The sequence below is a fragment of the Phaethon aethereus genome (assembly GCF_964289735.1).
Source record: "Phaethon aethereus genome assembly, chromosome: 2".
Classification (NCBI taxonomy): Eukaryota; Metazoa; Chordata; class Aves; order Phaethontiformes; family Phaethontidae; genus Phaethon; species Phaethon aethereus.
The window spans coordinates 78612525-78638604 of NC_138582.1; the positions used below are offsets into that span (position 1 = coordinate 78612525).

Below are 26080 nucleotides of genomic sequence, written 5' to 3' on the forward strand. Positions count from 1 at the left end.
ATGCATTCGGACCAGAATTTGTTCTCATGCACCATTTTCCTTCCAGACAAGGAGCTGACTGTGTGTTTTGATGATGGACACGGCCTGGCTGGCCCGTAGCAGGGAAGGATGCCCTGGAGCTCTGACCCACGAGACAGGCAGGAACAGTTTGTTTCAGAAATCAAACATTTTGGTTTTCTAGTTGCAACATTTTCAGCTTGCAAATTGTCGCTGCTGCTGAAACTTGAAGCTTTCAGTGAAAGCTTCTCCTTTATTTTTGACCATCTCACAAGCTGACAAAACCAGTGCATTGGTTTTATATATACCCTCAGTGGACTGGCAAAGTCAGGAGCATCTCTAACCCCTTTTTCCCAAATAAGATGTTGAGCGATTTCCCCCCCGCACCTAAAAAAATAGGAAATTGTTACATTATCAGATCTGTGTGCTCCAGGTCTGGCTCCGAGTTCTCATTTTGATACCTACTAAAAGAATCTTGTGTGTTTTAGTGTGTTTCTTGATTTCAAAGACTAAGTAGAAAATGTTGGTTGCTGAGCACGTCTTAATACTCTTTTGGTGTTTAGATGCTTCTGTCTGGATTGGGAAGCCTGTCTGGGGACTTGAGGCTGAAAATACTCACTCCTGGTAGTTGTGTCAGTATAGCAATTCGTATCTTGGCGCCTACAACAGTTTCTGAGGTAATTTTATCAAGCTATGGGAGTAGGAAGAAATATAAATATGATGTTTTTAAGAAAGTCTTTGAAATGGAATAGATAGATAGCCAGAATAGATTGTTAGGTACACAAACTTGCATGTAAAGCTGTGCATGTCTCTACTTTGGTTCAAGGCTTTAATAACATTGATTGGGAATATTACATTTGGTCTATTTTTGTTGTTATTGTTATTATTTAAACAGACCATCTTTACTTTGCAGAAAAGCCACCTGCTGAAACAGAAATTTGTAGTTAATTATTTCATTTACTGAGAACTAGCTATGATGGCGAACAAGAGAGTTAGGACGTTAAGAGGTTCCTTCTTATAGAAAAGCAGTCATAGTTTATGATGAAACCATATCACAGTAACTTAAGGAAAATTTAGATTTTGGGAACCTGTAAAAGAATTGATTGCAATACCATTAGAGTTTGGTGGGGTTTTTTTAATCTCTCATTTTGTTCATAATAATACGGTTTTACAAATGGAAATATTTCTAAAACTTTATAACCGGTGTTTGCAATAAATACGTGATGTGAAATTTACTGTGCGGGAATCTGAAGGAAACGGGGCCACCTGCAGAGAAATCACCTTCATTGTGGCAAACAGTAGAAACAATTTCTCAGCGTTCTATTTTGAATTACCATGACTCCACATGCAGAAGTAATTGTGTTCTGTAATGGCTCCGGCTGGCTGGCGGGTCGCGAGGAGAGGAAGAATGAGCTCGCCATGATGCGGGCTACAGGTGCGGCAGCAGCGGCCGAGGCCGTGCAGGACGCTCGGCGCTGCCTCGCTGCCCGCGGAGCCGCCCGTCAGCATCTCACCACCCATTGCCCCCACGCGCACAGGGCCTCCCGCTGCCCCGGACGGCTCCTTCGCCCACCGGGAGCATGCCAGGAATGTTCTGGGGTTGGGGTTTTGTTAACCATGTTCTCCTGTCTTAAAAGATGCGTCTCAATTTGCAGACATAATTTAATAACATTTCCGATTTTTATGAAGTTTGCTGCTTTTTTTTTAAATACAATATTCTCAAAGAATGATGAAGTTACAATATAAAATCACAGCAAAAGAAGAAGTGTGTAAGTACAACTTTTCTATTAGAAAAGGCAGTGTCTGGGGAAGGGCTGGGAAGCGGTTATTTTTTTACTTTTTTAAAACGGGTATAAACTTAAAGACATTCACCATATTTACTAAAATATTTACATATTTTAGGGTTCAGCTAAAACCATATCAGGGTATTGCAGCATAGCAAAAAAAGAGAAAGGGGGAGATTACCCTAAACTATTTTTCTGAGGGCACAGTTTTTCGATGTACGCATGCACAACGTCCTAATTTCTTGCCATCCTTTCATATGTTCATAAATAAAATTATTGAAACACTTGTTTCTAAACAAATTGAAGACGATTTTGTGCAAAAAAGAAAAAAACACTGAAAAAAGCAAACCTAAAAAAGCCCCTTCATGAACAGAGAATGCTGTTTGTTCCTGCCTTTAGACTATGCCCTCGGATACACTGTGTCTTAATATACTTACTTATACTACTGTACTTTTTAATATACAACATCAACATATTCTGCTATAGCATAAATAAGAGAACTCCAGACCCAGGAAACAAACCCACTGCGATTGACAGTGCACCATCATGTCATATGAACCATTTTAGATATATACACACATACATATGTATACAAAATGTTAACGATACACAAAACCACAGACAGGGCATGGGCATGTCGACGAGAAAAGCGACACAGAAACTCATACACGTGCGTGTGTGCACAGAGATGTGGCGAAGGCAGTGAACCTACCCGGCAATCGGAAATCACGTTTAGAAGCCAAGTTCAAGGCAGTCTCAAACTCCACTGGAGCTATGCTTGCTTGCACAGTTAATGAACGTGGCTTTCTTTGTGTTGGATTTTAGTAAAAGCAGAGGAACAAACCCACCTGCGTAAGCTTCTGTCCCCTCCCCTTTATAGCTTGGGGCGTCTTAAAATGAAGGGTTAAAAAAAAAATATGGCAAGGGGTATATAGTGGCCTAAATTGAAGAGCAGTAGGAAAGAGGTGTCTGAGCAATAAAAGCAGAGTGTTTCTGTACAGCCAACATCTGACTTCACACAGAGCATTGCAGCAGCGCTGGGAAATTACTTTGTCCCTTCGTGGTTGGTATCAGTCGGAAGTGGAGAGGGCTAAGAACAGCTAGGTGTACCCCTCCCAGCTGTGAAAAAATGAACCCATTTCAACTTTATTAAAAAAAAATTTAAAGGAAACTCATCACCGTAAGCTCCCCGCATGAAGGTCCTCTTCAGGTCGTTCCTATACAAAATATTTGGAAAATATACCTGCCCGGTACAGCCTGCCTTGAAGCTGAGCGTGTAGCAGGCACCGATGGCAAAACCATAGCTGGGGCGTGAAAGTGGCCGGCGATTCCTTGTGCCCAGCCCCTGCACGGCGTCTTGGGCTGAAGGCACCAAGCAACAGTGTCTCTTAAGGCAACCGAGTTGTAATGTGGGAGTAGAGGGGCTTGCCCTTGGGCCTGTCGTTTACGCTACTCATCTTGGAGGGGGCCATTGGCCATCCTGTATGGACTAGCCTACCTGACGTGTACTAGTAATTTGTTTTTGCTGCTGTGGGTGTGTGTATCAGTCTGTGGGTGTTCATACAGAGCATTCACACCTGGTGACAAAGCTCCTAGGGAGGCAGGCATGCCGGCACTGCCAGTGTAAACGCACCTCTGTGCCCATGTGTCTTGTGAAACAAGTGTCTCACGGTTGGCATGAAAGGCTAAGACATGAGGTTGTAAAAGCTTGTATTCGTAATTCGTCGTTTCATCAGTACCGTTCCTCTAACTTCACTGTTGTTGCTCCTGACTTACACCTGCAAAAGCGAAAGCAGAAGAAGGAACTCTGCGTGCCTGCAACAGTATGTATGTATAGGAAATGTATCTCAAATATAGCTACGCATATCAGGCCAGCTTGGCCTAGGTACAAGCGTTCATGGTTCCATCAAATCTCTTTTATAATAAATACATGTGCTTGCATGCACTTGTGGATAGAGAACAGGTTACTGTACGACAAGGCTGCTGGTCTTGTTGGTTATATGATTGTGTTTATTGCAGAATATCCATTTATTATGCAGAGCTGAAGTATTTATACATTAAGGTAATAAGACGGGTTATTTTTATGAATGTTGCCCAGGAAGTATTGCAGCACCAATGACAGGTTTTTAGGTGGCTGCAAAAATTTCTTTTTTGCCCAAGCTTCAAGTACGAGGGTGTTCAGGGAGAGGAATGAACTATTTGGAAGAGGAAGTTAAGTTGAAGCTTTAAAAAAAGTATTTCTTTTATATCAGCTGTGTTTGGGGTTAAAATCTATTTGTCGTGGAAGTTTTTATTCTAACTGAAGTCACAGTATCTGCAGCAGAACCCACCATGGAGAAAGCTCTTGGTGGGCTATACCGCACTCTGCAAAGTGCTGCAGTCTCTGGCCTCCATTCAGTGAAACACTACTTTTTTAACCTTAAGATTGCTTCCACTGAAGTAAAAGCAACTTAAAGCACATGGTGAAATGATCTGTTGAATAGGAAGCCAGGGTTCTCAGCACCTTTGGAGGGCTTGGTCCCTCATGAAACAGCAAGTGCCAGGAAAAAAAAGGAGAAGGCTACAATTTTGACTGGCTGGTTTAATTCATCTCAGTGTTTTAAAAATAACTAAGTAAGTAAGTGCAACACTTACGAGTAGAGTCACAATAGGCCGTCCTACAATAGGACGTCTTCTGTGTAAGCAAAATGGGATTTTTTTTTCATATGTAAGCAAGAGACATTTGAATGTTTTCCAGGCAGTTTAAAAAGATGAAAAATGTGCATAAGGAAACTTTCCCCACACTTATTTCTAGCTAGTACTTTTCTCAACTGGATATCATACTTTCGTAAATAACTAAAACTTAAAAAAGAAACAAAAATTAAATACATTGTAACTTGTTTATGCAGCGAGAGGGAGGGGTTGCTTAATGAAAAGTGGGGCTTTATTGAATAGGGAGAGAAAACATTTATTCAAAGAAGAGCCAAGAATACCCTTTTGCTATACATTAAATGCAGTTCATACTTCACATAGTATGTTACAAGGGTGTTCATTCTATCTGTCACATACTTGCTCGCCTGCCTAGTGACACGGACAAGGCATGCCGTGATGTCAGCACCAGCAGCACCCTTGCAGGTGGAAACATTCTGCTTTTTACCGCCCAAGCAACTCAGAACCCTCTGGCTGGGGGGTCCCATCCCACCCCATCTGTCCGTGAAGTCATCTGAGATGGGCCCCTCCATCTTTAGTTGAGTTTAATCTTCCCAAAAGGGTCAGATAATACCAGGAAGTCAAAAAACATACATCTGGCGTAAGAAAGAGCCCTGCGCTCAGGGTGTTAAGAGAGAAAACTTGGCCACTCCTGCCGGTTGCATCCTCATCGTGCATCCTGCGCATGGGTAACAGTTTTGGCAAGGGAGGTTTGCAAGAAGCATCGGTTAAGGGAAGGGCTTTCAGCTATGTGACTACAAAAGCTCCTACTTACATTATTAAAGGTTTTTGGTGATCAAACATTTTCAGTAAAAACTTTAGTACTCATTTTAGAAAACTGAGTTGCAATGCATGCTACCAAAAGGAAAAATCTTTTCTTGTGGGAGAAGACAGCTGAACTGTTGATTCTCTTGTACTTTTACTGTCCAGCTGACTTGCACTTTGTTGCTGTTGTGGCTCGTGCAGCTCCAGTAGCGCAGCTGTTGAGGCTAGATCTGTGCCGGAGGAGTTTTAACTCATGTGGAAACGGTGCTCCCCTCGAGTTATGTGGGAAGAGAATTCGTACCTGTCCTGGCTGTGGTAGCCACACATGTTGCATTCAAAAGGATCACGGAACCCGTGGCAGCCCATATGGATCGTATACATCACGTGATCCAGGAAGAGGACTCGACAGTGTTCACACTTGTAAACTTTCACTTGCTCCCCATTGCTGCTGATCACTTTGAAAGCATCCTGAGAATTGTCAGTACCTGCCCTCAAGACATCATATTGCCTGTTTTCTTCTTTTATAGAGATGCCATTTCTTGCGTGGGGACCTATGTGGTTTGTCAGGTAAATTAAACCACTGCGTTCCTCATTATTGCTCTCTGTATCTGTTGAGTCTTGGCAGCTGTTGCTGGGAGAGACATCTCGTTCGGAGGAGACAGATTTGGCTTTGGAAAGCAGCAACAAGTTTTCCACAGCGCTGTCCTGAACTGTATGGTTGGAGCGAGCCTGATTGTCCCCCAGAGGTTTGTGGAGCTGATACATGGGGCTGATGACAGGCACCACCTCAGAACCACCTGGCGGTGTCTGGACAAGGGGACGCAAGGACTCTGCCCCCAGGTAACTGATGGCGTTGTTAATGGCCTGGTCTATAACATGCGTCTGCATGATCTCGTTCTCCTTCTCATAGTTGGTGGTGGCATCGTATGGAAGATCGGGCAGACATTTCTCACCTGCAGTGAAAAACAGTCAGGAGTTAAAGGGCTGATTCCTACATGATTAAGGGACTGATCATCATGGATTAATAAAACAGCAACATGGAAGAAAAGAGTTGATCAAATCCACCCCTGAAATTTGGCCTGAGGTACTCATAATTCTCTAATATAGCTGGTCAGAAACATGGTTGGTTGGTGGGGTTTTTTTTAACCTGCAAAATAATTTGAGGCTTTTGGAAAAGTAAATGGTTGAAAACAGATTCTGGAAATAATTATAATGGGACTCATGGGAGCTACAGATGGAGTACTTCATCCTCTCTTTCTCCTTTCTAACAGAATTCCCTCATCTGCTTCCTACAGTGAGCTGAGGCATGCCTTTGTGGTTAGTGAAGACAGTGTACCAGCACACTTACGGTGAGACTGGCCTTCGTGCTTCAGAGCATGGAGCACATTATCAATATTTTTCCCTAAAATATTACAATGTTAGACTGGAAAATTTTATGTTTTAGTTTTACACCTTCAGTTTCTTACAAATAACCCACGTCAGCAATGTGGTCAAATGTCATTTCGGAGAAAAATCAACAAAGACTTAACTTTTCATATTGCCACCTCCCCCCAACACCTTATTTTTAAATAAGCCATGTTAGACACATTACCAGAAGATACTCATGATCCTAGAAATTTTGCGTCAAAAAGTTATCATCTACAGGAACAGCCAAGAAAAACAGCCATGGAAAAAATTTAATTGCATTTGTAGTTGGAATGTGTTTTCCCTATGAGGTAAAAAGCCCTATATAGGGCAATATTACTTGTTACTTGTAACTTCGACTCTGATGTGGGATGCCAAAAGTAAGGGGGGGTACTCCTAATTTTTTAAAAATCAGACTGCACTAATGTATTTCTAGCTGGATACCCTAGTATTGAACGCTGAGTTTCACTACAATTTCTCAAAATTCCTGGACAGATAGGACTAAGCAAAACACAGAAAGTAAAAGTTAGGAGTGGGAGAAACTATTTAAACACACAGATACAATTTTATGAATCTGAACAGTCTTCTCAAACAGTATAAACCTTCAAAGTTGTTATCAGGCCCCTAATAAATTTGTGCAAATGCAAAGGGGTAAAAAAATTCCCACAGGTTCCTAGGGACTACCAATAACACATTGTTTACAGTCCAGATGGATTTTCTAGCTCTGCAGATCTTGGGAAATTCATTGAAAGCCACAAACACCTCTGTAAGGTGCTGTCACCATTTCCTAATCAACATGACATTTGCTGGCAGGCCTTGCAGAGTCCTGATTTATCTGAAAGAAATGCTACTAGGAGCATGGAAAATGTAACCAGATCTGCAAATGAATTTATGAACAATTTCCCACCCAGTTCCTACTCAAATTGACTATTCAAAGTCAATGAAGAGCCCAGAAAACTTCTAGCGTGACACTATTGCAATGATGGGGCTAAAGTGTAGAAAGTCCTGCTGTCTACATTTCCGACAAGATACGGTTTCATGCTAGTTTGTCCAGGCTCTGCAAGCAGAGAAAGAAATACTGAGCATTGCGAAAGTTCCTATAGGGGATGTAGGGTACAGACACCTTCTAGCTGCGCTGCACAAGCTTCTACTTCCTTCTTGTTTCCTTTCCCTATTATTCTGCCAGTTTGAGCACCCCTCTACTGGGGTGCATTCTTTTTTCTTTAGATTTACCCTTTCTAATACTATAATTTTCAGGCAGAGTTTGAGGCTTAAGCTTCAAAATAGGCATTGTGAAATACTCTTGAATTACATATAGAAAAACTCTCCTAATATGAATGTATACTCTTGACTCAAGGAGGAAAAAATGGGGTCGAAATCGTCTATATTCCATGGGCGCTGTATACCACTGAAACGTGGGACTGATCTTCGTTATACACAAAATTTTGGGCATCCAGAAGGCATGATTTTAATAGCTGTTTCTTGGGTAGGATTTGCTTTATGTAGCATAACTAGTTGGTAGTTGGACTGAGAGGATCAAGTGCTCATAAGAAAAATTAATTTCCAAGCAGAGTGTCTGAAAAGACACAAACTTGAGTAAGGCAGGTATCATTTCTATATCTGGGCAATGCAGGTAATACTTGCACTCATTAAAAATAAAAGTTCATTTCATTGGAGCATAAGTAAATTAAACTGCTAATGGTTTGATGCACTCCAACCTTTGCACTGCTCAGAGTTCTGCAGCTGGTACCTAAATAATAAAAATTCACTCAGTGCATGTGGGCTCTTTTTACTTTTCTTGTTTGTTTATTTTTAGTCCCTCTCTTTTCTTTGCTGCCTATTGTTTTAACATGATAAACATGTGTCAACCTCACCTGCAGTTCTCACTTTCTAGTTTGGATGGCCCAGTTCTGCTTTCGGGTCTGGGAGCTATTCCAGTTTGGAATACAGAGAGTATTTTACAGATAACTGGCTTAATTTGGTGAACAGTCTCACTTTTGAAAGGTAATGAATTTAGCCCTGAGAAAAATGAGTGAGGCAGCAGACATTCCTTCCCTTATGCAAAGGATGCCATTTGCTCCTTCTCCCTGGAATTCAGCGTGGGGATTGGGATGACATGGTAATCTACAGGAGCAATAAACATGTTTTATTACCCAAAAGCTCTCATGACCAGCTGGCCCAACCTTGTGTTAATCAGGAATGTACCTATTACATGAAGCAGCAGGTGAGTATTGGAAAGGAAAGGATTTGGGAGCATTTTCTTGTCAGAAAACTTTGTCCTTTTGAAGGTTAGCAAATTTCCATAAATATCTGCTGTCAGTAGGTTGTCTTCCTACACCGCACCCTGAATAACTAACTGACAGGAAACTCTGCCCTCCTAAAACTCGTGGTTAAACTGGCTGTCTTTACTGTTTCTCAGGGTGAGGAGAGAAAAGGAGAATGAAAAAGGCAGTCTACGCCCATGGACACATTGCCTATAGGATACTTGCTAGTGCCTTCTAAATTTTAACGCTTCTGGTCTTCCTGGAGCTTTCATAGAGTTAGTATTTTGCCTACTGCAGTCAGTTATTAGAGTGTCTAAATGAATCAAGTTTGCCTGATAGTCCATGTATTTTTGGTAATTACCTCTACTAAAACTTTTGTCCTTTTATAAGCATAAGCTTTTCTTATCCTTGACTACCTCCTTGAATTGTTGCCTTTGGACTTGAAAACAATCTCGGACTTTCATTTCAAACCTTTTGTTGCACCTCCTGACTTAGCTGAGATTTGTCTTTGTTTCAGAAATACTAATTTCCCTTTCACCCTTGTGTCCTCATTGAAGAAGGTATATTTGGAATTTCTGTCCCATAATCTTTTTTGCCTTGACTTGACTGAAGAACTTCTTAATGTGTGTTTTCTTTCAAAGACTTGAGTTTTCTCTGATTGTGTCTTATAGAATAATATTATAAACAAATGTGCAGAGAATTATAAAAGAATCTAACTAGGCATGAGTATATGCTGTCCTCTGATCTCCCAGGTTTTTATTCATTTAAGACTAATTCTACATAGCTGACAAAATATTGTCTGAGGGTCTCACTATTACAAAACTGATGTAACCACTACTTGGTACAGGCTTACCAAACACAACAATATAGGTGTAGCCTCCATTTTTATAGGTGTAGCCTCCATTTTTTCATTGTTAGGACAAAAACTACTAGGTGCAAATGGGCATGAAGTTTTTGCATCATTTATACAATGTACCCAAAGATCTTTTCATTTAGGTATTATGTGCAGACCTAGGTTTATTGATCATTTTGGGCTGTAAAAATATACAGACTTTATGAGGGGGTGAAGAATATTAGCCAGCCTACGCTCAACTATTCACAAACGCTTTGACAAACACTAATATGCACAGATCTGGATGTCATCCAAGAAATTAATAGAATAACCCTGAAACTACGGTCAAATGCTTTCCCAATAGGAAACTTCTATTCCTATCTTAAGGTTCTTAAGGCAACTTCAAGTGCTTGTCCAGATCTTGTAACAATCTGGTTCATAAGCATTAGAAAAATACAGAAAAAAGACTTAAAATCAATCTCCAGATGTGGAAAATTAAACATGCAGAAATGTATGCTGGAGAAGTTCAGTTGTTTGGTTTTTTTTCCCCAACACATCACTGTATCTGCTTCTATAGAAATAGATATTGCTAATTTAGTAAAACAAGTAAAATCATAAAGCAAAAGTAAAAAATCCTGTGAGATGTTTTTTGGGTTTTGTTTTATTTTATTTTTTAGGAGACAGCAAACGTTTAACTCTTACCAACAAATTTCTGAGGCATAGAGCTCTTACGTTTGGCGACGTTACTTGCTAGTCTATCCAGCACGAGGGATCTTTCTGACCCTATCTTGCACAGGTCTTCAGCCATTTCACTCTGGTTAGTTTCCTCTTTTATGACTGAAATCAAATGACATCAGAAGGGTTAGGCACACTTGTTCCATTTTAATGGAACTATTGTCTTCAGGTTATTGTTTCTCAGCTAATGTCTTTTAGCACCCAACCAGCTGGAAGGAGGAGCAGGCAGAGGCTGATTCTGACTCTTGGTAGCAAAGTCCCTCACGCTGATTAATCTATGCACATGTTCACGTTTCCCTTGTTCGGGATACAAAAATGAGGTTGCAACTGCAAGGCGGCTGCCTGCATGTAACGTCATCACTCCACCCTTGCTCTACAGCGACTCTGTGTTTCCGTGAATAATCGAGGTCCTGGCATTATACTGGGCACAAAGCAGTTCACCTCTTCGCCCTCCCGCTGTCACCCCGCATGGTCCCTCTGCACCTCTCCCGGTGGAACCGCAGGTATGATCATTGCTGCTCTAGCAGGAAAAACGGACAAACTTCTCAACTCCAGCAGTGGAGGATGTATTTGCAAGATACACCAGCCCTTCTCCCCGTGCCCTTTTTTTTTCCCCTGGTAAATACTTCTGGACTTCCTTGATGCAGTTTGAGACTTGAAATGACAATTTAAGTTGCTGAAGTCGCATCTGTAGTGGAGCACTGATTTCCAATACTTAAACCTGTTTCCCAGCCTCCTGCTGCTGCTGAGACACCGTAGAATTAGAAAGGAGCTTAGCTGTGGGGCTCTGGGAAAAGGAGACTATTTCACTTTCACTACATTTTATTTCAGTACTTTCCTGCAGAAACAGAAGGGATGTACCAAAATGCACTGTCAAAACGACAACTATGAAAAACATATGGAAAGGTATTTCTGACTTCCAATGTCTAAAGGAGAGGTGATATGCAGCGAGATCACAGCACAACTGGTTTTTGTTTTTTTCTTTTTTTTTTTTTTTTGGCAAGGGAGGTCAGAGACAGGAGAGAAAGGGATTAATTTTACTTCCACCTGCTACTAAGATATGGATACGTTTCCTGAACTTGTGAGTTGCTATTAAAGGGAGAAGCAGAAGATGATTTTTAGACCTTGCCTCTGCAAGCTTTTTCAGTTAGGTGCAGGACTCCGCTACATTTCGCTTTCTGTGCCTGCTGAGAATTTGTTTTATCACTGGATTTACTGGTTCACAGAACCCATTACTCTGGTACCTGGGTGTTTCTCAATAGTTGAGAACACGCCGTTCCTATGCAATGTTATTTTGGCAATATACCACTGCCACAAAAGGATGGTTGTGAAAGTTTCGTTGTTCCTGAAAGATGCGAAATCAGGGTCTGGTGAATAACTGGAAGGAGCAGGTGAAGTGTCCTAGAAAACAACACTCTGCAACACCAAACAAAAGAGTACACAATGGGTTCTCGAGTCCCTGCTGCAGCAGCACATACTGCAGTGACAGTGAGTCTTATGGAATTATGTCCCAGCCACATAAGATGCTAAAGATTGTGACCAATGCAAGATAGGAGCAGAATTTGGTCATGAAGGTACAGAACAGTGAAGGGCATCGATGGTACCGTGTCATCGCTGAACAAGCACACGCCAGCACCTTGTGCTGGTTAAGGCTCCCAGGTGCCGCTTCAGGAAGGGACTTGCAGAGAATGATTTAAAGCAGCCCATTCAACAGGGAAACAAAAGATTGAATTTTTAGTTAAAAGTTGAAATGATCAATAAATATCTCCTTAGGAGATAATAACATCCCATTGCTAATCAATTCAAGGGAGAGTAAGTTACGTATTCAACTTTCAAACTTTTAAAACTGCTATTAAAAAAAAAAGGGCAAATCGAATTACATACTTATTTCCAGCCTTTGCAACAGAAACCTCCTGAAATTTCCTACCAACCAGATAACTATTTTTCTGTAATTTGGTGTCTGTGAACTGAAAAAAAAAAATTATTTTTCCAAATGAAAATCCACAAGTGACTGAAGAATTGTAACTGACTCTTTTTAAAATTCATAAACTATTTTTTCTGTTACTTTATATAGGCCTGGTAAGACTGCAGCACGCTGCCACTCAACTCAAATGTAAAACTCCAAGTAATATCTTTAAGAGAAGAACTTCACATGGATAGTGAGATTCTAGTCCTCTAAAACAACAATTTTGCCATTAAATTCAGCAGGCTCCTAATTTCATGCTGAATCTCCTTCTCTTAAAGAAAGCAAACAGAAGATAAAATATAAATACAATCTCTTGTTCCCCTCCTTACTTCTCTTTGCTGGATCTTTCCCTTAATTAAGTACTTTCTTAATTGTATTTGTTAGATTTACAAGCTGATGGAAAGCTTCTAGCAGTTTAGGTCCTTTCAACTGACAATTTTTCTATGTATACCGCACAAAGTACTTAAAAAATGCTGTAAAAAGCAATCCTGCTGTAGCAGAATGTCAAATCAGATGCCCTAGAAGATTTTTGTACCAACTTGTTTGAGTCTGGGGAAAAAAAAGAAAAAAAAAAAGGGCCTGAATTATGTCTCTAATAGCTCCATATCACACCCTGATTATAAGAACAGTGGTAGTATAGCTACTTGCTTTTCTAGCTATAACATAGAATGCACTAAAAATCCCAGGGCACCCACTCATTCTCAGCTGTTTCATTGTACATTTTAATCTTTGAGTTTACAAGAGAAATAATGTAAACATGGCAAAACGGTATATTTGTAGTGAAGTAAATAGATTAGAATGCAAAATACTAGGAAAAATGCAGGAAATTTTCATTTTTTAGAAACATAAATAATTGATTTATTAACTGAGTACTAAATTTTTTTGAGTGAAGTCTTTGGCTGGATACAAGGTCTAAATCCTCTGGGTTTTTTTATAATTTGCAAAAGCACTTCTATTATACCAAATAAGGATTTATATGATACTTTCAGTATATGCAAGGAAGAAGTAATTCTTCCAAAGCATTCATGAATTCCCTAATTTTTCATCCCACTAAGATATTAGATATTTAGTCCGAAGCTAATGTAAACTCTCCTGTCATGATTTGCTATAAACAAAGGTCCATCTCTAAAACTGTATTATTTCTTATTAAAGTTTATGATTCCTGACACCGGTTTCGTGTGGACATTTTTGCTTACTAAGACTTTAGTAGTAGTTCAGCTCCTCGTTCACACAGATTTTCATGTTCTGCATGCAGGCATTCAAATCCATGTGCCAGACACTGAAAATTCAAATCCCAAGACAGAATATTTGCTTCTAAATCCTATCACCTCTTTGAGGAATAAGTATTGCTGCCTACTGTATATTACATTGAGCTTTTCTATTTATACTTTCTCCACCCCCTCAATAAAATTAGAAGGGACGCTGCTCAAACATGCTGTCTGCCAGAAGCATCTCAGCTGTACTCACTGCTATCATTATGTGCATATACTTTACATTATTTGATAGCATGTAAAAACATATTCAGGTTCTGTCCAGATATAAAATATTAAATGAGGCATCATTGCAAATAGGTCAGAGAGAACCTCCATTTTTGTCATTTGACAAACCAAATAACACATACTGACAAGATCAAAAAGATACGCAAGAAATGTAACTTACTGGATGGACTTAAACTCCACCACAGAAGCTGGATCATATATTCTCTATCTAAAACTGCACATCAATCTGCAATCAATCCCATATAGATCTTTAGGATCTTTGTTAAAAAAAAAATCCAAATCCGATACCTGCTTGGCCTATTTCTGGGCATAGTTTTTGATTTGATATTCTCTAAGAAATGGACTTTACCTTCACCATAAGACCAGTCTCTCAGAGACGCACAACAGCTCCTCACCTCCCCCCAGTTGTCTTTTAAAGGGGAAGTTGGGAAGAAGGCTGTCAACAAATTATTATCCTTTCTGGACTGTGTCAGTCAAACTTGCTAAATTAAATGCCTCTGGCTTCATGTCCTCTTGCTTGGAAGAGTGAGATCAAAGACAGATGGCTCATCCTTGTTAGATGAGTTGGTCCCTGTGGTCAAGTAAGCCCCTTAAGGCTGTGTCTGGGAGGAGAGGTGCAGTGCAGAATTGCAGAAGATTCTGCAGCCCTACCTAGAACACTGATATTAAGCCTTTATTAAGAATACGTCCACAAGAGTACTGCCATATATGACACCAAACAAAAGGGAAAGCTGGTGAGATGATGTAGCCATACTGTCTTGAGATGGTGAACTGAAATTTTCCATATCTTGCAAGTGTTTTGCTACATGCCTGAGTTTTACTTTGGCTTTTTGTTTCAGCTAAACAAAATGAGACAACAGCCAAATATTTATCAAACTTAGAATAAATCCATATGCCATCTTATGCATATGAGGTGTGTGTGCCTCCCCAATGCAGAAGATGCCACAAACGGTACTACTCTTCCTTTTGCACTCCTTTTTCTGCGTACGTGACAGGACAGCATTAATACCCAAACAGACACGTCTATTACCTGAATAAAGGCTGCTTGAGATATTCATGGTTTGCAGGTAGTTATGACAGCGCTCTTTATGTTCTTCCAAAGAGCTGCGCTGCTTATAGCTGCGACCACAGTATCCACACTTATGGGGTTTGCCAACTGGAGAAAACACAATTAATCGAGAGATTCAGATGAGGTATTCAACAGCATATTAATAACAGTAAGAACAACAAGAAGAAAGACCACCCCAAAAATAAACCTGTACTATGGTGAACTGAAGAAAGATTTTGTCAATTTAAAAAAAATAAAATGGAAAACTAGTTGTATATCTTTACATCAACGGACCAATTCTGTGGGTGCCGCAAACTGATTTCAGATGATTCATATCAGATAACGACTGCGACATTACATCTTCAAAAACAGCATCTACACAAGTCAGAAACTGAGACACCTTCAAAGGTCTGAGTTGCTAGTGCCTAGCTCCCACAGACTGACAACGGGAGAACTGGTGATGTAGGTAGAGGCATCTGCCCACAACTATCCAGCTGTTCGGATGTAAACAGAATCATCCTAACTCTTTTAGGACAATGTTAGATTTCACAGGTTTTCTGCTTCTGGAAATTCAAGAGAAATGGCATGACAAAATTTTTCTGTATTGCACCGATCCAGATGTAGGTAGTTACATGAATTTCACAGTAACAATACAGTTTCATGGACTTCTGGACCCAAATTTTCTGTCTTAGCATGGCAAGACTGTCACCTTATATGTGATTTCACAATTTTAGATGGTTACACAGCTTAACTTTTCAATTTTATTTACAAATTCTCAAGCAAAAATCAAACTCAGACATCCAACTTGTTTTATAATGCATTGATGTCAATTTGCCAATTGCAGGAACTAATCACAATCTACAGTATATGCATTGCCTTTTTAGCTACAGAGTCCTCAGAGTTTGCCAAAAGTATCTAGGTGTATTTTCATGTATACACGAAAAATTATGTTTAAAATTGTGTAGCCGTGAAAATCAGCAAGGGAGAGGGGAGGCAAAGTAGTATTTTAAAGACGTGCTTTCCTGCATTGGGCCAGGATTGAAGATGAGAAGTGGAAATTATTTTGGACATCTGGGACCAACACTAGGGATTTTATTGTTTAATGTGTGTGTTAGAGAAGAATTTCCTTAGTTTTGTGCAACGCTAAAATGTGACTCTGAGGGCTCCCCTTCTGCTATCCAGAACTTGATCCCAAAGCCAACTTCTGCAGGTAAAGTTACCAGTGTCAGTTCCAGCAATGTGTTTTGGAGATCTCCTATCCAAATAACAACTTGCATTTCCAGCTCAGCTTAGGAAATAGGATGAGACAACACTATGCTTTTAAAGGCACTTTAAAGGTGCACGACTGCCAGACTGGAGGTTTTGGAGACTTTGTGACTTAAAGCCTACTGTGTTTAGACCTCCTATTATCTCTATATGTGGATAAATGCCATCCAAACCCTAAAACATTCATCAGCTTTAATTCACGTTCGTAGTTCCATGAAATGGATTACTCACATGAGGCTTGTAAGATGAAACCCTAATACAGAAACTTTTAATCAGACCAGAAGTATGAGAAAAAAACAGAAAAAGATGTCTCCAGTTTGGTGGCCACGAACGCCCCCGTCTCCTCAATGGGTGTGGTGACGGGCACTCCGGGCCAGTTCTGCACCTTCACTCACCCGAGTGAGTCCTCAGGTGTCCTGTGAGGGCGTCCCTGCGACGGCAGGCGTAGTTACACAGGTGACATTTGAAGGGCTTTTCACCTGAGTGCAACTTTATGTGGCGCAGAAGGTTGCCCTTCTGTGTGAAGGAGGCTCCGCACTGATTGCACTGGAAAGGGCGTTCTCCTATGGGGAGAAGGAAAAAAAAATGTGAGAACAAAAAATCTTACGCGGTAACAAGAGAAAGATTTCAGTGAGAAAGTTGTTTTCTCACTGCTGCTCTGTGACTTCCACCAGCTGCAGGTTTGATATAACATGAGGCTTTCAGACTAAACCTGCCAGTTTCTTAATGCTTCACTGGCTGGGTCAATTTGATCTGAAAATCTAATTTTTTTTTTCTAAATCAGAATGGCACATCACAATGCAAATTCAAACTCATTTAAATAAAGTGACTGCAACATTTTGTGTTGAAGAGCCACTCTTCCTGATCAGCAGTTTTGGAATAAACCAATATCCAATTTTGCATGTTGTGGCATTTGGTGGGGTTTTTAATGTGGCTTTTTTCAAAGGGTCTTTAAAATATGCCACTGAAGCAGCAAAATAAAAAGGAAACTCATTAAAAATGCATTTCAGGATCACAAGTTCATTTCAGCGTTACATTCTTATATTTAAATGAAAGGCACTTCATTATAACAGTTATAATAACTTCTTTTCATTTACATTTTCCCTGTATTTTCCCTTTCAATTTCTTCTCCATTACCTGTCTGTCCCTAAGCAGCCAAATCAGGAAAGAGACAGAGAAAGAGAGAGAAAGAAAGAGAGTAAAATCACATAAGTTAAGATAGTGCAAAGGAAGCCCTGTACTTCCATGCCGAGGTCCCAACCCTTCTCTAGGCAAGGTATGAACAGAGGAGCGGCACAAATGGGCTCTGCTGGTCTGCACTTTGGATGGACACAGGGAAAAACTCAAAGAGACACAGCCTTGATTTGTCTAAATTGGTGACTGTTTTTTTTTTTTTTTCATTTAAGATAGATGAGGCCTTTTCTTAAGTCAGTGGGAAATAAAATATGTTGTACCAGGTAGGAGTAAAGGAGAATTTATACATCAGGGCACTCCGTCAGCAGGAACCGCTCCTGCGGGCCCGTTTCTCTGTAGCCCTCAACGGAGTCAAAACAGCCTTTGAAACTCATTTGCTGAATTCTGTTTCTCTTAGGCATAAATGTAATCTGCTATAGTGATTATAATGCATCAACAATATTAGAAACAGCCCAGAGGTGACCTATTCTTAGTTTTTGTTTTCTTTATATAATAATAATATTGAATTTAAAATTTCAGTGCTAAAGTTAAAATATTAAAAAAAAAAAAAAACAACCACAGATTAAACAATTTCTTTCTTCTCTCTCCCTTAACCATCATGTATTATTTTGCACATCTAGGACCAACTTGTATGTCCATAAATGTGCATATACGTGCAGCATGATAATTTTTTACTTTTGGCTAATGCAGTAGAACAGCTGAAAATCAATTAGACAACAACACAATCCTGACCCAAAAATCTGCCAACTCTACCATCAGGGCTGGCATCTTTAGCATTCAGCAAACAGTAAAATGAATCTTCTTTATGGCAAGGTATTTTCATAGGTCAAACTGCTTCAAAGCAGGTCAGCATAGTCCCTGTCGAGCCAAATGAGCTCACTTTCTTTGTCCATCAAGTAGCTGTATTCATCTAAACTATATCTGCAACTGGTACAACTGGAGTGGCCCGCAAAATGCCAGCATTAACCTTGCAGGATTTTGCAATAAGCCTTGCACAGTAGTTGTTAGGGGAAAAAGAAAACAGGTAAGAGTCTGTCTGCTTTACCTCTCAATCTCTGGGGCAGTTACTCAGCGTGGAAGGTATTGTTCAGAAATGGACCGGAACAGTAATGAATAAGTCAGTTTGTCATGGGGGACACAAATTCAGAAGAAATGGTTAATTCTTACTAAACAGCTTTTCTAGCATTCACTTCTGTTATTTTTACTCAGAGGAGCAGAAGAGGAGAAAACAAGGATCGTAGAAGGGTTCCAGGAACGAAATGTAAAGCAAAGTAAGAATGAAACGTATCTGCAGCCTACAGCTCTCGCAATTACAGAGTGAAGTCTTCCACTGGGTGGAGAAGACAGATGGATGGAGCGTTTCAAACGAGACTGCTGCATACCAAATATATCTACAAAACTTAGAGTGGGATCAAATATAAGGGAATCTGCCCTCACGTTGTTGTACAAGGGAAGCGACACCACCGCCGAAAGACCCTGAAACTACGTGTAGCTTGGCCGGCCTTAGTCGCCCATGCTGCAACTACCGGGGTGGGCAACGCCTGCCTTGTGAGCTCCCAGCCCTGCCAGGGTGGAGATGGTCGCTAGTGGAAGCTAAATGGGGAAGGGACAGGATGGAAAGAAAAAATACGTAATCCACCTTTTCTTTAAACAGTCATCTTTGTGTGCTGTTTTCTCCCCGGGCCTGAACAGCACGTGTCTATCCTGGGTGGATTTCACCACACGGTGCGTAGCTGTGAATGAATATGGGCCCAGGAGCAAAATTTGCAACAGGACCCTGAATTACATCAACCACCACCGCCGTGATTTGCAAGCCTTAGTGGGAGGACGGGCCCTGGACTACTTATTCAGTGAAGAATATTTATCATCTTAATTGAAATCTTTTGAATTTCTTAATATAATAGCAAAATCACCTAATACTCAGAGATGTGCGTATCTCTTCTCTTTTTAATGCTCATTCTTCAATGGGCATTAGTTTTCTAAATAAATTTGAGACATTCAGATACAACTAACAAGACATAAGTAAACTAACTGGTGGCTTAAGTTAAAGGAGTGCACATATAAGGAGGGAATATATATGCCTCTGCGAACACACACATATATATGCATATATATACATATGCACACAGGCACACACATAGGTGCATGCTGAGAGAGCCTGAATCTATACCCTGAGGTCTCAGCAGCAGGGAGCAGGAGGGGGTTTCCCTCTCCTTTCCAGATCTCCTTTTTCCGAAACACCAAGCAAGACAGCAGCAAGCTGGAGAAAATCAATGTGCTGAAAACTTTGGGGAAGGAGAGTGAGGACAGTCGGGCATCTGTGAACGGGGTTCGCTCCGCAGACGGGAGCAGGAGGTAAGGCGCTAGGAAGCAGTCGGTGCTGTACAGCTGCTTGCAGGCAGGAGGGGGCAGAAATATCAGGTGCTGTTCTGCCTATCTGCGCTCGGCAGGTGTATTCATGAAAAGTAATAATGCCTTTTATCAGGTCAGGCAGTCATTTTATTTTGGCACTTTAGTGTGCTAGAGTTTTGTTCACTTATCAAATATTTATTTAAGGAAACCTCACTGCATATGCAGGTTTTACATGAATTAGCAGCAAAGTAATTCATTTGCGAGACTTATTCCTTCACCGGGCATATATTGAAATGGGCTTCGGCGTAGGCAGTTAAATGTCTGTAATAGTATATCCCATTTCTACTTTAATTTTCACAGCGCAGCGGGGGAAAAGCAGTCACCCCTATTTCCCCGTGACATCCCTTTCATTTAAACTACCCGCTCCGAGCCTCCACTCCCTTGCCAGCCCCCAAAAAACCACCTGAGCTCCCCACCCGAAGAGGCTGCTCAGGAGAGGAGCTGAGGGTGAGGTGGGAGGGGAAGCAAGCGCTTTCTTCCCACGGAGGGACTCTGGGGCGCAACTTCACGCCCTTCAGTTTTATTCCCTGTAAGAGAAGGGAGCCTTGCCGCGCCAAGTGCAGCTCCTGGGGTGCAGCTTCCACTGCAGGTTTCAGCTGCTTTCCCCGACGAAAAAGAGGGTCCCGTCGGCAAGGGGAGGGCTCTGCAACGGGCGGGGAAGCCGGGGAGCGGCAGCCCTCACGTGGCAGCGCCCCGAGCACCCTTGGCCGGTGTGTGAGCCCCTCTGCCAGGCGGGGGGGCCGGGCAGCTGGAGGTCCCTGCCAGCTGGAGATCCCTGCCAGGGACACCAGTGAGGTGGCCCCCGGGGACGCGGCCACAGGGAGCAGGCATTCCGGCTCGTCCTGCGGAGCCTCAGCCGGCCGGTTCCAACCAGCGCCCTTAGAAACAAAGGCGGCTCTGCCCAGCGCCTCCCTAAAATCAGGCGTGTCCCCCACCCAGGCCATGCAGCCCTGGTGCAAACGCTGCCTCTGACCCTGAGGGACCCCAAACAGATCCTCCGAAGCAGGAACAGCATACTTTTAATAAAACAGCAGCCTCCTTCAAGAAGCACAAAGACTTTTACCCCTGAATACATTTTAAGTTGCAACATTTTATTACAACTACTATAGCATCCTCTTCAAGCCCATGGGTCTGTTGAAAAGGCCTCGTGTCCGAGTCATTTTCCATATACATTTTATCAACGTTTGAAGGATCACATTGACATTCAATTAAAAAAAAAAAAAAAGGAAACAATTGACCAACAATTATTACATCTAGGAAGCAGGCTGCAACCTCTCTTCTGAGAACTAGTTGCGGCTTTTCCAATAAAGATGATTATCTTCTCTTCCCTGACAGAGGGATTTGTCATATTGAATTGAAGAAATAGGCAGTGTAACAGCATTGCTAACTATCAGCAGCACTGCTCCTGAGCGTGGCTAGCCCACGTTACACTAACAGATCGCAAGAGTAGAGTTCAGTTCTTATCCTTTGATTGTGGATGACCTTAGAGTTTAGATTGGTAGCCTAATTTTTAGACAGCTTATGTCAGTTAAGATGAGACTCACCCTGGTCTTTACTTCTTCATTTGTTTCAGCCTCTTCATCTTTTGCACTCTTTGAGACTATTTAGAATTAAAAAATTGAGGCGAGAAGATTCACAGCACTGTATAATGAAAAGCCATCCCTATGGAGCACAACATCTTTACATGTTTCTTGTGTCCCAGTGGAAACCCTTTAGTCCAGATTTGACCAGTGACAATATGAGTTTTTACTCCATGAAACATTTTACATAAAATTAACCCCTTTTTTACTAAGACTGCCAGTACAGTTCCCTTAACATTTTTTTGCCAATCACTTTCACAACCACTGATCCATAATGAGCTTTGTTGCATTGTCGGAAACATTAGAACTGGGTCGATTTCAGAGTTAGCCACAAATGGGTTTTTCTTCAGTAATTCTTAGAAATTAAACAAGACTTCTTTTCTTTTTTTTAAAAGATTTGATTTTTTCATGTAGCTTCAAACCAAAGAAACCGCACGATTTCTAGCCCAATAGATGGACTTCCATCAAGAAGAAATCTCAATTCCTGTGCTGTCCAAAATGGCGTAACAAAATAACCGAGTTCCAAATGCCCACCGATGCTGCATTATCTTACAAGAGGGAACGTGTGCATGATACAGAAAATAAGTCTTAGTTCCTAATATGTGGCCAATTCTTGTCAACTAAAGGAAAAACTGTGGCAGGCCTTACCAGTGTGGCTTCGTTTGTGAACCATGAGCACATTGGGACCGATGCAAATTATCCCACAGATATCACATTTTAGCTTTCCGTTAGGAAGTCGAATGCCTCCAACTCCTGACATAGCCTTGCTGCCTGGGCCATTGTGTGAGCCATTCATTTTCTCTCCCGAGGTATCAAGCATTCGTAAATCCTCCGCACATTCTTCCCCATTCATTTCACAGGCACGCCCATTCTCTTCATCACTCTGAGTCTCTATTTTAATATTACCGGCTGAAAAAAACAATACAGGATGCCACTCAGTTTTGTTACAGAATAAATATGGTGGCAAAGAAACAATCACATCAAAGGAGATAACTTCTAAACAGCAGGTACAATATACCTAAATAACAAAAGCTACAAACATGACTACATTTTCATGGGCAATGCGATGAATTTGTAACATGTGGAGTGATGAACAGCGAATATCAGTAAGACAAATACAAGGCACCCAGGGAGCTGGGAACCCACACAACGTTACAAGTCTGTTCCTAGGTCACTTTGAGATTTTTGCGTTTGTAACATTCATTTTGACAATTCAGGCTTAAAATGAATCCACTTCACATGGATTTGTCCAAAACAATTGTGAAATTAAGTAACACATCAAAGACAATGGATGAAAACAAACTGCAACTGCAACATTCTCCGGTTGGCAGGAAGATCCCAAGGGCTGTACTGAATCCAAATATTTGATTTGCAGTTCTATAGGGTAAGCAAGGACAATGGGAAAGCAGAGTACAAACACTGTTATCAGAAATCAGGGTGGGGAAGGATCGAAGGAAGAATTTAAGAGCAAGAACTAGCATTACAGGGAATTATAGGAGTAATCATTGTGTTTTTAGGACAGGGGGATTAGGATTGCTAAATAAGAGGAGAGAACCTCTACAGCCATGAGCTACTCTTAACAAACAGTCAAATCAGCAAAGGTGGGTGAGAGAACTGTTTTGACTTTATTGGGTAAGTCTTTTGTGTTATAATCCCATAGGTGACAATCACTTGCAGCTAGAATAATTCAGGTATAAATCTGGCATAGCCTCACTACATGTGATAAAACGTAGGTTGGTAAATTTGATCTGATGTGAGCACAGCAAACCTAAACGTTATGGAAAAGGGACAAGATTCAGATCAGTTAATGCCAGCATTCATTCCTCTTCTCTCCACAGGACTGTATGATGTTTTGTGTAGAATAAATAATCTGTGCAGTTATTTCCCTCCTTTCTAATCTGACAATTTTAGTGAAAAAATGGTTCTTCATTAGGCTGAAAAAGACTGTTTCATTGCCCCAAATCTTCCTTTCCTTTCAGTGAAAAACCTCTTCCTTCACCCCACCCCAAAACGGAGAGCATTTACTTTAGCTGCTGAGTACACAAGGGGTCTGTTTCATGCAACAGAGACCAGGCCTTTTCCTTTTGTGGAACAGTAGTTTCATGGTAGCCTTGTTCATAAGTGGTGGTGTAGCAATGACATAATTAAGCTATGGGCAATAATCACCTCAGGAGATGGAAAGACCTTGACATTCATTTGAAATTGAAAGGTTTGACAAACTCTTCTCTGCTATACCCTGCAGCCTGTCAGGTGTCCCAGGAAGATTGCATGGGTGTGACTGACAAGAGTATCTGACTCAAAATCCTACAGGGAAGCACACTGAGTGTAAAGGTGTTCACATTTCTGAACACTGCTGGACCGGACACCTTTTAGAAAGTGTACCAATTTAGGCATTTTAATGATTTTTCAAATATTGCATTTTTAATAGAAAATATGCAAGACAAAATATGTCTTTCATATGCAAGACAGAATGAAAGCACATCATAAATAACAGGTTTTCTTTTAAAATGTATGCCCTAAAAAGCATGTGACAGATTTCCCATAATTCACAGAACCAATTTTTATTCTCCTAGATATAAGAATAATAATTTGAATGTAAATATATTTATACAAAACAATTACAGGCTCCTTGTCTGCCAGGGATTTGGAGAAGGTGGCTTTTGAAGTAGGTATTATGTTAAGTTAAAACAAAATACATGTGGATGAAGCAAAAGATCAGACTACTTAAGCCCTTGAGTAGCATATGCAGACAAACGTACATTACTGAGAAGCGAAATGACACAAACAAAAATCATTAAAGTAGGAACTAGATGGAAATGCTCTGTAGTGAGCTGTGTTTGCAGTATACTTACGGGAAAAAGATTTGGGAATTATTGCATGAAAGTCCCTAAAGCCTTCTGCCCCATATGCAGCTGCAATAAAGAAAGCAAACAGGATGCTGGTTTGTGGTAGCGCTAGCAGTAAATATGAAAGAAGATGGAATTATTGCTATAAGAGAAATACCTAGGAGAAAGACAACACTATCATCACAGAAGCAACACAAGCAGTTTAGGATGAAACAGGAACAGCAGCAGGAGAATCCTGACCTGCCCAGAACGATTCCCATTTGTAAAAATGCCCTTTTCTTCCAAAGCATCCAACAAGTTTTGTCACATTTTCTAAATGCATGACCTCTCTGGGGTGTTCCCCTTGCTCGCAGGTTAGGTCCTGCTGAAGTCAAGAGGAACTGTTGCTAAAGTGTCTCGAAAGAGTCAGCTGGAGCAGAGCACCTAACACAGCCTTCTCCTGCCCCCGGGGAATCCACAGGCCCCTGGAGTGCGAGCTTCCTCTCGGGATTTATTTTTTGCCAACATGCCCTCTCTCTGTGCCAGGGATCTCTTCTTTGTATGTCCTTGTTTCCAGTCACTGCAGTTATAAAAAGTGAAATTGCATTGTTTTCTTCTCACCCCTGCTGGTCTTATGCAACGGAAGAGGAGGGAGTTCAATTATATATATATATTATTGTGTGTATTGACGCATTTTTTGTTTCTATTTCTAAGGCTTGTCCTCACAATGTATCTACACAAAAGGAACTGCAAAAACACACTATGTCCTGCATATTACAAGTAGCCAGGTGCAAATTAACATGCCATGGGGCACACCGATACAAGTAATGATGGAGTTCATTACTTGACATAGGCAATGATAGGGATATTGATCCAGTCAATCTTCACTAAAGCTCTCCGCGGCTATGCCCCTGACCCGCTGTAGCTGTTCTGCTCAGTGAATGTCCCCACACAGACAGGCCAAGCATCCGGGATGCCCTTACAAGCACATCCATTTGGCAGAGCAGCTCATGGCAGGGGCTCGGTTCAGGTGCGGTGCTCATTTTGCCGGCGAGAGCTGCTGGATGATGAGGCCGCCCGCCTCGCCTTGGGTCCCCACAGAGGTTTTATAGGTCTAATTAACAAATAAATCTCTTCATGTTCAAACTTAGCACTTTTTGCAAACCTGTTTTCCAAATGAAAATTAGTGAAAAAAGCCCCACTGATGTAGGAGACACAACAAGAAAGAAATCGCTCCAGTAGAAATTCTAAGGATTTTTATTAAATCTGAATGAGAAATGGGAAGGCAGGCTATACACTTTTTTTTTTTTTCCTGGAGACTTAGATTGAAAATAAAAATCAACAGTGTTTTCTATTTCTTTTGTGAGAGAGGTTCCTGTCCCTCCCTTGCTATAGTCAGGATGTGACACTGATGATGTGACAAATCCCTGGGAATCAGACTTTTCAGATGCACTGATCAAGAACATACTCAGAATTTGTACAGGTTTCTCAAGTTACTTGATACAGTCTTTGTAGAAATAATTTTTGTGCACATCCATATCTATGTACACATACATGCAGATGTTAATTAACTCTATAATAATTCATGGTAACAATTTCTCATTGACTCTTCTAACACCATTAAGACATTACTCATTAATTAATTTACTTCAATCTGGCTAGAGATGACCTTAAAATGCTCTATATTTTACTCTCTTTGTACACATTATTGCAATTCAGGGGAGTTTAATCCAAACCCTTTTTTTGTGTGCAAGGAATGTGGAGTGCACCAGTGTCACTGAACTGACAGCTCTTCTCTGCTCCCTTTTTACCTACCCAGAG

At 41.0% G+C, this 26080-nt stretch overlaps 1 protein-coding gene across 17 annotated transcripts in view; it reads right to left on the reverse strand.

Annotated features, from left to right (window-relative positions):
- Positions 1-5480: 5480 nt before the first annotated feature.
- IKZF1 (IKAROS family zinc finger 1) overlaps positions 5481-26080 on the reverse strand; it is a gene marked incomplete at both ends in the record, with an annotated part of 54170 nt that continues 33570 nt past the window's right edge. Inside the window, 6 exons of one of the 17 annotated variants that reach the window (XM_082014528.1) lie at positions 5481-6187; positions 10437-10571; positions 14965-15090; positions 16644-16811; positions 22083-22343; positions 24287-24346. In XM_082014528.1, the coding sequence (XP_081870654.1) occupies positions 5481-6187; positions 10437-10571; positions 14965-15090; positions 16644-16811; positions 22083-22343; positions 24287-24346 (1457 nt within the window). The remainder of the gene's footprint in view (positions 6188-10436; positions 10572-14964; positions 15091-16643; positions 16812-22082; positions 22344-24286; positions 24347-26080) is intronic. The other 16 variants (XM_082014538.1, XM_082014537.1, XM_082014543.1 and 13 more) reach the window with 16 other exon arrangements.